General features: G+C 36.7%; 1 protein-coding gene across 6 annotated transcripts in view; it reads right to left on the minus strand.

Annotated features, from left to right (window-relative positions):
- Nucleotides 1-13889, minus strand: part of nphp4 (nephronophthisis 4) — a 179016-nt gene that overhangs the window by 25520 nt on the left and 139607 nt on the right. For all 6 annotated transcript variants that reach the window (XR_014211071.1, XM_082188190.1, XM_082188192.1 and 3 more), the window contains 3 exons: nucleotides 9880-10070; nucleotides 6134-6294; nucleotides 4342-4522 (listed from right to left, as the gene is read on the minus strand). Coding sequence is in view for 5 of the 6 variants with exons in the window: in XM_082188190.1 (XP_082044316.1) it covers nucleotides 4342-4522; nucleotides 6134-6294; nucleotides 9880-10070 (533 nt within the window). In the remaining variant the exon portion in view is untranslated. The remainder of the gene's footprint in view (nucleotides 1-4341; nucleotides 4523-6133; nucleotides 6295-9879; nucleotides 10071-13889) is intronic.

Consider the following 13889-nt stretch of genomic DNA (forward strand, 5'->3'; position numbering starts at 1 on the left):
TAATCTAGATTAATCTAGATTAAAATGGCTCATTTGAATTCTGCCGAAGGCATTCAGAATATGTGTGCTACCCAAATAATGACTATAAAAGTAAGTCTTTGAGAACGGGTTTCTCAAGCCAGGTGGCGCATTAGACCAGGGGCTCATCTCCTGTTTCCAAAATGCATCACAAACTGCTTGAGAAAGCTGTTCTACTCATAGACTGTAAAAGGTTACTACTGTACTGTTACCGTCCGTAGGCAACATTAGGTAGGCCTATGTTATTATCAACTACTATAGGCTATCAATTAGGGATGGGCGATATGGCCTAAAATCTATATTGTGATATACATTGCAGCCTCTTGCGATAACGATACAGTATATTATAATAAAACCATTTCAGAACAGATTACACAGACCCATGCAAAACAACTGCTAAATGTATTTTTTTTTAAAGGGTGTATGTAGTTTTGAGAACATATATTGTGCAAAACTAAGTATACAACATAATTTTGCAGATAAATAAAATTTAAGTAAGCTACACTAGCTGCAGAGACTTAAGTAGGTCTAATGTTTATTATGGCTTGGAGCTTATGAAACCCCAAATTTAAAATTAGAATATTGTCTAACTGATGTCTTGATGTCTTTTCAGTTAAAAAGAAACACAACAACGATTCTTAAAATCGAGATTATGTGCTACACCACTAAGATATATTGGAATGGGAATAATACGCGCGCGCTGGTATTCAGTGATATCATGTTTCGTTTTGAATTTGAGGTGGTCGAACGGATTAGTCGTGTGTTAACTTACCGAACTGTTACCACACACTCTGTATATAGTTTGCTGCTGCTCGTCTGACGGCTTAAACCCGAACCAAGTCCAAATAATGGATGTTGCACCGATCTTTTTCACCAGCTTTCACTTTCAGCCGTGTTTACTTAAGATGACGACGAATATGCGTTGCAGCCGGGTTTACCTCGCGGCCGCGGGTAGATTGCGTCATCATAGCTTGTGTAGTATAGAGCCATCTCCCAACCCAACTTGGAGAATAGATTAACGGCGATATTTTTTTTATCGCGCGATAAGAGTCTCGCGTTAACGCAGCACGTTAACGCCGATAACGGCCCACCACTAATATATATATAAAATCAGAGATAGTCCTGCCCAGACAGGACTGGATTTCTCACTGGAGGCCCAAGTTAGCAGAAAAACAGTAGAAAACGTGCTCTAAATTTTTACATTAACACCAACCTTTATGACTTTTACATTATTTGAATAAATAACATATTCACTAATGAATAAAACATATATAAATACCGCAAAGTAGAGAGTCCAGACACCTTCTGACCTGTGGAACCTCTCACACAGCATGTACATATTGCTAAATATTTAACAGTGACAGTCACATGAAAATTTTTATTTACCATGAACTTCTGCATAAATTGGTAAATTGATGTGATCTATACACATCATCAAGCAAACAAACACAGTCTACTTAAATAAATGACACATAATGATATGTTTTCATGTCTTTACTGAACACAACGTGTAAACATTCACAGTGCAGGGTAGGAAAAAGGGTGAATCTGTAGGCTAATGAATTCTCTAAAGGCTAATTGGAGTCAGAAGTCAGTTAACCTGGAGTCTGAACAACAAGACGAGATAGAGCTGCCCTACAAAAAACACACAAAGTTTGCTATTCACAATTCGCATTGAGTGTAAACCATGCCCTTAGACGAAAGAGATCTCAGAATGCCTAAGACTAAGCCTAACGTTAAAGAAAGGGTTATAAAAGTATCTTTAAAAGCTGTGAAGTTTGTCAGTACACAGTTAGAGAAACTATCAACAAATGGAAAAGGTCAGCACTGTTGCTACTCTACATAAGAGTGGGTGTCTGGCAAAGATTCAATGATGTTAAGAAGAGTCCAAAAATATCTGTTAAAGTCTATGGAAATCTATGGAACATCTCTTTTGACGTGTCTACGGCATATAAAAAGCTATACAAGAATGAGATGAAATGAAGATGATTTATTTCTTAAACAGATTGTTTTTGTCTATTGTTTTATTTAGTTAATGATCAGATCAAGTTTTATGGCCAATTTTTGCAGAAAATACATAGTAATTCTCACAAATCCCTCACATACTGTAGGCTACTGTTCCATAACCAAAACACTGCATTAAATCACATCAGCATTAGCTGAACAAATTAGGGGTTTGCTGGATTGTTCTGTGAGAAAACCGCATTAATATTAAAGATGACGATTTCAAAGAATTTACATCTTAAGAAATGTAGTCTCTAGAAGTTTGCTCTTAAACCAACAGAGTACATTTCTCAAGTTCATCGTTTTTTTCAAATTCGCAAACTTTTCAAAGAGTTCAGAAAAACCTTTCATGTAAATACTGCACACAACCCAGAACAATTTTGTACAATATTGTGATCCAAAGTGAGCCCTACAAATCCATAAGAGGACTGTTGAGCGTCCAAAACATTAGCAAGTTTAATCCTTCAAAACATCTGAAATATCATCCAGTTCTTCCTCAGTGAATCCGATAACTTTATACCTGCTGGTTGGGCGTTTTATTATCTTTAGATGCCTCCATTAGACCCCTATTTACCCTACAGAATACATTTCTATAGCTTTGGAAATCATTCAAACATGAAGCTCTTTTATCTGTAGTGGAGCACATGATGGGATTTCCATTAGGATGCACTCTCTTATCTTCTAAATGTAGCTATGTTTTAGAGGAGATAGACAGAAGTCTACTTTGGTCCCTGTTGCAAATGTATACTATTGTTTTTTGTATTTCTTACCATGAAAGGAGAGATAGGGAATGAGGAAATGTGATTTTTCTTTCCTTCTTTTCCTCTCTCCTGTTCCCCATCTCTCTTTTTCTCTACTGAAATCTTCGCCACGCTTATCAAACGTTTGCAGATGAGCAGCGTGGGGGCCAGAGGCAGGCGAATTATAAAATCCTAATCTTTTTTCCCCTCCATCTGGACCTGCGTCTCTCTCTGCTCGGTATAAAGGCATAAAGAATCCGGAGGTGATAGAGCCTGTTGCTACTGTGAGAAGCTTTTGATAGACGCACCAAAACTCTCTGAATTCAGAGATGATGTTAAACCTGTTCAATTAAGTTATCTGTTTCTTTTATGTGGATTTGCTGTGTTCAATTATCCACTTGTCTGTTCGCATCAAGCTGAAATTAAAGAGGATTTCATTAGGAGCTTTTTCCATTGCTTTTTAACATATGACAATGCCAATCATCACAAGTCCAATTACAAAGAAGCTTCATTAATTCCCAACGACGTGACATGTCCTATCTGAGCAGAACATTTCGAAACAGTGTGGGATCATGAAGTAAGACATCAATCCATGTGCATTACCCAGAGCGGCAAACTCACAATGTCCCACCTTATCAAAACTTGATGGAACGTATTCAGTGGACCGATCAAGCAATTCAAAAGACATTTGCATGTACATAATAACAGCCTTTTTTCCCCAATCCCTCTTTCCTCTGACCAATAATTGTCTTTGCTTTGACCTACTCGATCCTCTGAGGTGCTTTTGATGGATAAACATCTCTGTAAGCCTTAGTGAGTAAACCTCAATCTCTTGTTAATGGCGACCACTCATTAGGATTCAAATAAATGGACAACGCATTAATCCCAGATTGAGATATGGTGTTGAGCAGCTTTTGAGCTTGCCTTGATTTGCCCGTTTTGGATGAGTTAATTGATTCCAACCACTGAGAGAAAGAGACAGAGGAAAGCTGATTGGTATCAAGAAACACTTGCATTTTCACTGGGCGTCTAAGAAGGAGCTTAAGCAGATAAACATGAAGATAGCCTGTGAATAGCTTTGATTCGGCTCGGAGTGGAAAACAACTCAAATGTTTAAGGTCACTAATGACAGATGCTTCTTATGCCATAGTGACGTCTAAGAGAGCTGCTTTCTTGAAATTTTCAGAGGAAAGTTAAAGACAAAGTGAGTAATTTCTGCACTACTAGTATCACTGAAATGGAGTCTGTCCAACCATCCATTCATCCATCCATCCATCCATCCAAAAAAAATATTTTACTTCTACTTTCTAATATTACAATTTTAGTTCCAGTTTGCTACCTTCCTTCAAATTCAGGAATCAAATTATAAGGCATTTTCAATTAAATTCTGAATGGCAACAACCCTGACAAGCAGAGACATTTTTTGATATCACCACAAACCAATATTTAAACTTTGCAGGGAAATAATCTTACAAATGGCTTTCTTATAACAGTCTCTGCATATCAAACTAGAATAGTAGAATAATAGTAGAGCTATCAAAAAGTTACACATTACAGCTGGTTAGCACATTATCCTTACCAACGTTTCCAAGCCGCAAATGCAGAATTCCTTTTACAGTAGTGTAGACATTGATGGCTGGAGAGGCGCTGTGCTTGCTGTCATGCCTGCTGGCAAATTTGGCATCCTGCAGGTACTCAGTAGTGATCACTTCCAGCTCATGGCTCACCTGGACGGCCGCACGGCCTTGACGCAGCAAATGCTGCAGAAGTAAACAACAAACATCAATATTAAAGCTGTAAATTTAATGTTTTATATATAGTGTGATTAATTATAAAAAGAAAGATGCTAAACATTTTTAATGTTTAGAAATGTGCTAAACAAAAAGGCAATTCTTTATGGTCCCTGGATCAATTTTATTGATCTAACCATGTAAAACAAAAAGACAAACAAAAATAACTAGCAACAAAGACATATGTTGCAGGCTACTGACAAATGCCAACTTCTGACGACCTTGTGGTTGTGTTTGAAGCGCAAATGGACCTTTTGTTCATTCTGAAAAGGTCAGATTCCATGCTAAAGAGGAACAGTCCAATTATGTTGATATGATTGTATCTATTTCTGGTCTTGTTTTGTTTTAACCTTTATTCAACAGCTGACATCGATGAGAGCTCTAGCCAAGAGACCTGCGGTGGCGAGATCTAACAGACGCAGGTGTCCTGAAGTTTGAAATACAGAGTGTCATATTTCATAATTTCGACATGACACTCCCATCTGAGCACACTAAATAATGAATACCGCAGAAAGGTTTCGATGTGCAGGGTGACTGTCTGTCTGAGTTAAACAGCTGTGAGAGCTCTGTTTGGCTATTAATGAGGGCAGTATTTGTACCTGTGTCAAAATTCTAAGTATGGCTTGTGGGATTATTATACACTAACAGGCTGTTGCCAAGCAGAGTATTTGGAGTTGTGTTGTATTATTGTTTTGTCATGGTTTGTGTGTGGTGTGTTGGGTTATTGTAATATTTCTTTTGGTGTGCAGTACAATGAGTCTTTGTGTGTTTACATGCATGACCTTTTGGAAAATACGTTGACAACATGTAAGGTCATGTAAATGCCTTCATTGGTATTCTGTCAGCTTATTCAGTGAGCACATGTCTGACTTTGTAACAGTTTTGACATCAAGATAATGTCAAAATCATGGTTTTCTTGCAAGTAACCCTGAAATTAAGTTTGAGTTTTTTACTCATATCTACTGTAGGGTGTCAGGGTTCAAAATCAACACTTGCCAAACATAAAATTAGAGTTAAATTTGCATGCAAAAGTGTGGGGTAGGTAAGATTTTTTAACGTTTTTGAAAGAAGTCTTTTATATGCTCACCAAGGCTGCATTTATTTGATTATAAATACAGGGAAGATTGAAATATTGTACAATTGTATTACATTTTATTTATTTTAATATATTTTAAATTGTAATTCCTGACAAAGCTAAATTGTCATCAGCCAATTCAGTATAATTCTTCAAAAATCCTTCTAATATGCTGATTCGGTGCAAACAAGAATTTCACATTTTAACATTTATTATTTATCATCAAAGTTTAAAATGGTTGTGCTGCATAATATTAGAAATCTTTTGTAACGTTATAAATTTCTTTACTGTCGCTTTTGATCAATTTAATGTATCAATGCTTAATAAAAGTATTAATTTACTTTACTTACTGACCCCAAACTTTTGCGAGTCAAGTAAATTAATACTTTAATCTTGTAAGCTTTTTCAATGCAAAATGCAGTTTCATGGCTGCTTAAAATTTTTATGGCTGGAACTTAATTCTAATGGGGTAAAATATCACTTTGTACCCTAATAGGTCATTTTACCTTCAGCTCCACAGCAGCTGAGCCAATCAGCATTAAGGAATCACTGTCCCAGACATCAATCTGCAGGGAGTGGAGCGCCAGGTATCGCAGGAACCACCCCCGCTCACCTGGCTTGAGGAACTGCGGGTCAACTCGGTACTGCAGCTGCAGACCAGGAAAACCTGAGTATGACGAAAATAAAAGTACAAGAAGAAAGAACCATACTGATATCTGTTTAGCCACCAAGCAAAATGTGTGGGAAATTTACATAAATATTTCTGAGCTACAATCCTCTTGCACGCACCACATCCTGTCAGTCATGAATATCAAACACTGGCAGTGCCGCAGGTGCTGATGTTTTCTATATGTTCCCACACATTTCCCCGTGTCTAAAATGATGACAGTAATCAATTCTGAAAGTGCTTGGGTAACACTGCAGTAACATTTATGTTTTTATGCAAAGCTGGAGAAGATCCTGGACTTCATGTGAAGGTGGCAAGAAAATATTGCCTGCTAGTGTAGACCTGAGCCGTGATTTAAAGTCAGGAAAAACAAGCGTAAAAGAGTGTAAGGAAGCATTATTGATGTTCTCGAAGGGATGTATGGTAGATACTGGTAGGCCAGAGAGGAAGGAATGTGTAAAAAAAAAAAAAAAAAAAAAGAGAGTAAAGAAGTGCAAGGCTGCTTTTTGATGTATGTTGAGATGTTGGCAGACTAGCAAAAAGGGAAGGACATTAGTTTAACCATGAAATGTCTATAGTCTGGATGAGGAAAAAGAAAACAAAAACATTAAGTAGAACCTTTGGCCACAGCAAGGATGCATTAAATAGATCAAATGTGACAGGAAAGCCATTTCTATTTCAAGTAAATTGTGTTATTTTTAACTGTACATTCATCAAAGAATCCTGAAAAATATACAATCCACAAAAATATTAAGCAGGTCAATATTTGAATCAATTGGTGCTTAAAAAACTTTTCTTCTTTTTATTACTTGAAAGCTTTATTGCTTAAAGTCCCCCTATAGTCAATAATGGTCTCCTTTAAAGCTCATCTTTGATCACCAAAATTACAAATTCAAACGTTTTTTCCTTGAAAACGTTTTTGAGACTCTCTTTGATTCACTGCAGTTTTAAGGAGAAAATACTCAGCAATGGTGTTGACTTATGAAAAAGTGTACATTTTTTACACTTCAACTTTAATGAAGTGTAAAAATATTTACCACTTTATTTTACACACTGAAGTGTAAAAATATGTTTCTATCAATTATAATGTATTTAATGAAACTGTTTATCAATTTAATGCATCCTGAAAGTGTATACATACAGCCTAGTGTAAAAGGAATGTGGTTAAGGTCCAAGCACCAATCCCTGTGGGACCCCAGTGGAGCAAGGCGTGTAAGCCTTTCCAGTTGACTTGGTACCTACTGTCATTCAGGTAGGATATAAACCAGAAAAGTACTGACCTAGAAATGAGCATTTCTACCATCTTAGAGATCAATAGTTTGTTGTTTGCAGCATCAAATGCTGGCAAAAGATCCAGAACAAACAGTATGGAGTTGAGCAAGGACATTCCTATGATGTGTGTTTATGGGAACAACAGCAGTTTGAGTAGACTGACTGGATTTGAAGCCTGATTTATGGGGTCAAGCAGGTTGAGCACAGGCGAAATTGAACACAAATAAACACAACAAACCCTGGATGCATTTTCATTCGTGGCAAAGCAAAACAAGCAAATGCAACACTAATGCTTAATGAAGTCAAAATGTTCAACTGGATGTTGCTTTTACATTGTGCTACTTCAGGCAGAGAGCCAAAAATATTATTTCTTCATTGAAGAGAAGTGCAATGCTCAGCTGAGAATCTGGGATGAGAAGATGTTATGCAACAATAAGTAATTGCACAATAACAGCATCATATCCCACAGGATACAGATGTTCCCTCCACAGACATCAAAAGGCCTTCCGCACAATATCATCATCATTCAGCCTGTAATCTTTATGGCACTGTATGGCTCATTGTCTTGTATAGTTGGGCCAGAGGTGGGTCTAAGGGCTGAGTTCTGTGCACTGTGGCATAACGCTTTAACGCCTTATAGCAGGGGTCTTCAATAGGGGGTCTGCAAGACAATCATCATTTTAACTCAAACTAATTTTTGTGGGGAAAAAAGAAAGATAAAGGACAAGTAAATGTTTCATTGTTTGTCCCCCATTCAAATTAACTAAAATTGGCAAGCAATGTACACTGTACATAATTGGTCATTATTTTAATAGCTCTGCATTGTAAGCATCAAAACAAAGTATGTAAATACATTAATGTGGTTCTACGTGCATAGGGCTGAGAACTAAACTGACTGCCTTTTATGAATTAAAATTTACATTGAATTGAATTGAGGTAGCAAAAAGGATAGAGAATTGCAATGAGGATGGATGACAGACAGACAGACAGACAGATAGATGGATAAAATGGATAGATGGATAGATGGATAGATAGATAGATAGATAGATAGATAGATAGATAGATAGATAGATAGATAGATAGATAGATAGATAGATAGATAGATAGATAGATAGATAGATAGATAGATAGATAGATAGATAGATAGATAGATAGATAGACAGACAGACAGAATGCTATTATAGGCCAGGCTTAAAATGCAACACTCAGTTTTATACAATGTGTAACGGGGTCCCTGCTAAAGGTTTGCACACTCACGGTAGATGTATTTTTTATGTATGATATTACGTCTCTTCTGAAATAAAAAGGCTAAAAGCAGAATGTTAGAGCTGATCCTCTTGTACCCCTGCATCTCTCCGTCATGCTCTCTCGCTCTGTCACTCTCTCATTATCGGTCTCATTTCTTCTGTTCTCTTCCTCCACCACCCTATCTATCTTACTCTTCAACTTTTGTTCTATCTTTATCGTCTATTCCTTCGTTCTTCTCAGGTGTACGCTGCAGGCAAATGAGAGGTTCCCTACTTATTATGAGAAAGACACATCCTTATGTCATGTATGTATGTTCCACCTCATCGGATAGTTTATCTAGCCAATCAGTAAAGACCATTTTATACGAATTGCAACAAGTGGTAAAATTGCTGCACAGATTTTCCCTCGGATTGGGACCTTTTTTTTCAGTCAAGGAGTTGCTCTCAACATAAATAAATCAATGCATTGAGTTTAGCCAAGATTTTCATGGTATAACATGATAGCAAAAAGCCCCCACTCTGGCTATGGGAAAAGTGCACTTGAGGTGCTCTTAGCTCAACATTTTAAGGTGCTTTAAATTATCGGCCTTTGCCAGTCTGTGAGAAACTATTGATAAAAATAACTCACATCAGGGGCAGGTAATAAGTATTTTTGGCAGCCATACGAACCGACAGAGCCAAAACTGTTTTCTCAGCACTACCAAGTTCATCACAAAGTCACGCCGTTTCTACACTTCTCCTCAGCAGGCTGCTGTGTATGAAGACTCCTTCTTAAAAGCAATTACTGGACTTTGGCCGAAAGCTGTAAAACTATAATTGCTCATTTTTTAGAGCTTTATTCACTAAAACACTGCATGTGTTGCAGTTAAAAACTGCTATAAATGTTTACAGACATTGATCAAATTCATTAGAGCAAAAAGGTCGTGCTTGCAATTTTGATGAGTGCAGTAAATATGCCTTTGTTTTCAGATGATTAGCGAAGATTCTTTTAAAACAAAAGACAACAAGTGAAATAAAAAGTGTTGAGCAGAATCATAAAGCATTCGTAGGAGGATGGTAACCATACCAGAGCTAGTTGAGCCGTCCTTGTTGATAAGGGAGAGGACACAGGGGTAATGAGGATTGGAGTTGAGCTTGCTGTTCCTCTCCGGCTCAAGCAGCTTCAGACGCTCTGTGGTGACAGGCTGGAAGCGGTAAAGCTGGAAAGTGAAATGGACAGAGCTGGGCCAGTCTGAATTCACACCAGTTTGAGGGACCCTATGAAGAAAGAGTTAACAGATTGGCATTGGGGAATGTGGCATTATTGAAAAGCAATGATGACATACGTTGAGATACGATTGGATCAGTGAGGACATTGTAAATGACTTGAAAGAAATATTATGTGTGGAGTTGGTCTAAGTACCCCATTATTAGGAGTCACTTGGTGGCGCTTTGTTATGAAGAATCAATCTGAGTGACTCCACAATGATGAACAAGTCTCAGTGACTGGATGATAAAGAGCCAGTCTGAGTGACTCCTTCATAAAGAACCACTATCAGCGATGCAATGATGGAGAGTCAGTTCAAGGCACACTACGATGAAGAATCTGTCTGAGGCACAGCATGACAAACTCCTTTCAACCAGATCAATAGTAACTGATTTAAAGTTTTTTTTAAATGGTTAGAGGTCATATGACGATGAATCAAAATAAAGATAAGTGTACTATGAAAGCATACAGTAACTTGCACAACTAAAAACTCGCTCTCACTTCATTAAAATATTTTATACTTCTGTCATCAGTCAGATGAATGTACTCAAACACAAAATAAATTAATTACTTTTTATGGTAGAACAAAACAAAATGCGGACCTCAATGGAATAAATAAAAAATATAATATATTATAATAGATATAATAGATAGCAAAAAAAATAAATAAAAAATAAATAAATGTGGACCTCAATGGGAGAAAAAGTTATAACCCTAAACCTAACATGCAATCACTGCTCTACACTAACACATTCTAGCACTGCCATTAATAAAGTTAATGGTGAACATACAGTATGTCTGACTCAAACTGCTCACTAAATTAAATACAATAAAACAGTATCCTTGTACCAGAGCTTGAAATAATAATGCTTGAAGGTTTCTTGAAGTCAGAAAGAGCAGGTAAATCATAAAACAAACCTTCCCATTTAATCATGTGGAACTTCATCATTTCCTGAAAGCAAAATCAATAACTTTCTTGCAAATTCATTGCACTGTGGCTCTTTCACTAAAGAGAAAAAAACATTATTATTATATATATTTTTATTTTTATTTTTTTGGTAAGGCAAGACTTTTGGGGAGAAACAACTTCCTTAAAAACATGATATTTTAAATCAATTTAATTAGCCAGTAATGGTCCACTGCATTTTATGTAAGCAATAACCATCCATCACTGAACTGCTCTCCACCTGAGAGAACACTAGGAGCTCAGGAGCGATGGGTTCACACATTCAAACCTGAAGGTCTAAAAACCAACTTCATGCTGTTACACGAACAAGAGGATAAACAAAAAATATAAATAATTAAATGAAAGGATATAAATGAATTAATCAAAGTCCTAGGTGACATTTGAGAGCTGACAGGGTAATGTGAAGAGTTCGTCTCCATCCTCAGCAGAATGAATTAAAATGGAGGGACAGATTAGGGAGGGATGATTGCTTTCTTTTCTCTTTGTGAGGAAGATTAGCAATCAATCACTCAGAATTAGATAAGGATAGAAACTATTTAGAGTGCGGACAATTGGCAGGCCCACTGAGTGCGATCACATCACAATTCTAGAGTTTAAGTGCTATTCACTCAAAATGTCAGTTCTGACCTCAGAGCCAATCAAATGACTTGAATTCCTCAATTAAAAGAATAGGCCTTGCAGCTATGCGAGGATTTCACATCAGTATTCATCTGGTAAACAAAGGGATGGAGAGCTCCGCATGATGAGTGGGAAAACTGAGATTTCTAAGAGACACACAAATGTACAATAACTATGTATTTTAGAAGGGAGATTAGTTTAAAAGATAAACCAAACAGTTTTCTTCCTTTACAAAAGAGAAAATGTATTCAGGAATTTCCATCTACCTTTAAAAGCCAAAAGGCTAAGTCATGTCGGCTGACTCACCAGCTTTCTTACTGTGTGTTTTAAACAGCATTCCAGTCGAGAGTATTTAAAAATCTATTGACCTATCAAAGTGACAATGTTCTGTTTATTATAAGCACAAGCTGTAGTTATTACATCTGCCGCTTTAAAGGGGTCATGACATCACATCAAATTTCCCTTGATCTATGTACCATTAAAACATCCTGCAAGTTTTGTAAACCTACAGTAATACGTCCTCCCCATTATAAACAAATCATTTATTCAACCAAGCTCCAAATTCAGCTTGTTTGGGTATTTTGATATCTGTGATGTCACACGAGCAAATACATTTGCATATGATTGCTTCAAAAGCAAAATATCAACAAATAGTTTTACATCATCACACCACAAGCTCCACTCATTTGTGTTCAGTCGCTTAATGGCTGATAATTGTCTACTCCAGACACGACTGTGACGTCAAAAGCAAAGAGAACCCATTATAATCACTGACGCTGTCTAAACTGGATGCCCGTTCAATTTCTGACATACTCCACTCGCTTGTGTCGGCTGACAGGACAACTGGAAGAGTAAAAGAACGTTTTCCTCGATGCGTCCTGTTTAAACAGCTCGTATGCATCTCTGTACAGACCTCAGAAGGTCAGGATTCATTTTTAATGGCGTCCCGGATCGCGTTGGAGGATTATATGTTTTGTTCGGAGCATTTGGTTTTATAAACAAGACACAGTGCAATGGAGATTTTGCAAAGAAACGTTTGTAGAAAAATAAAGCAGCCAACTGCATTGGAATGGACGCAACTACAATGCCAACTGCAAGTACAACATTTCATAACGCTTTGTCTGTAAATGACAGTTTTATTTGGTTATTGTTTTCAAAACACTTACTCACATGCAATAGCAAGAGGCTGTTGATACTTTTTCCATGCAATGACATTAGCCAATCATAACAGTGGCTGTTTAATAAAAAGCCTTAAAGGAACCATCCCTTAAAAGCAGATAATTTCAAACATGAGGGTTGAAAGTAATAGTTTTTCCTCAAATATGATTTTTGAGCAGAAAACTTTACTAGCATTGTAAGAGAACCTCAAGGGAAAGTATAGGTCTGTACGGTTTAAAAAAAGTACATGATGTGATAGACTAAATGGTAGCCTTTTGCAATTTACTTATAGCATTAAGCCATATAACTATTTCAATATTATTTTTCAATTAATTGTACAGCCATATTTATTTATTTTTCCCCCACAATTTTTCTCACAAACCCCTGTTTGGGAACCCTATGATGAATTTATACATAAAAGGATTTAAGATAAATTGTGCAATTAATCATATTTTATTGTATTAAATTTGTTAAATGATTAGCCCTAAAACCCTAATAATAAATTAATAAATGGATCTCAAGGCTTTAAAAGGCCGAAAAGAAATATATCACCTTCTCCTCCCATTTGAAAAATACAACAACCTGACAGTAAGAGGGATGCAGGAGAAAATACAAGAGAAAGAGAGGGAGAGTGGACTTTAAATCTATCAATGCCTGATTTGAGAACAGAGAGGTGCTCGAATCTGTCACAAGCACACTTGACAAGTGCCATTTCTTATGTGGACAAGTTAGCATCAATACTTGTGTGATATATGGACATTGGCTGATTGGGGGCGGAGAGAAGTTAGCCAGAGATGCTTGGCCCTGAACCAGAACTTGAAGAGCTGCATTACTATTGAAATAAAGGACCTGACATCTCCTGTTTGATAGCTAGTGTTTCAGCACTGCTCGCAAAGGCTGTAGACTAGAACATACTGCTCAATAACAGACCTGCCAGTGAATCTTTCTAAGCAGATTAAGTCATATTGAAATTCATTACTAAAATTACTATATTATATTACAACATAATACTATTATACAGTTTTATTACATTTTCAATAACAACTTTTGGCTTTTTTTCCCAAACATTGTTTTGAATACTTTTTCC

This window comes from Leuciscus leuciscus (genome assembly GCF_965113295.1).
Source record: "Leuciscus leuciscus genome assembly, chromosome: 13".
In the NCBI taxonomy this organism is placed as follows: Eukaryota; Metazoa; Chordata; class Actinopteri; order Cypriniformes; family Leuciscidae; genus Leuciscus; species Leuciscus leuciscus.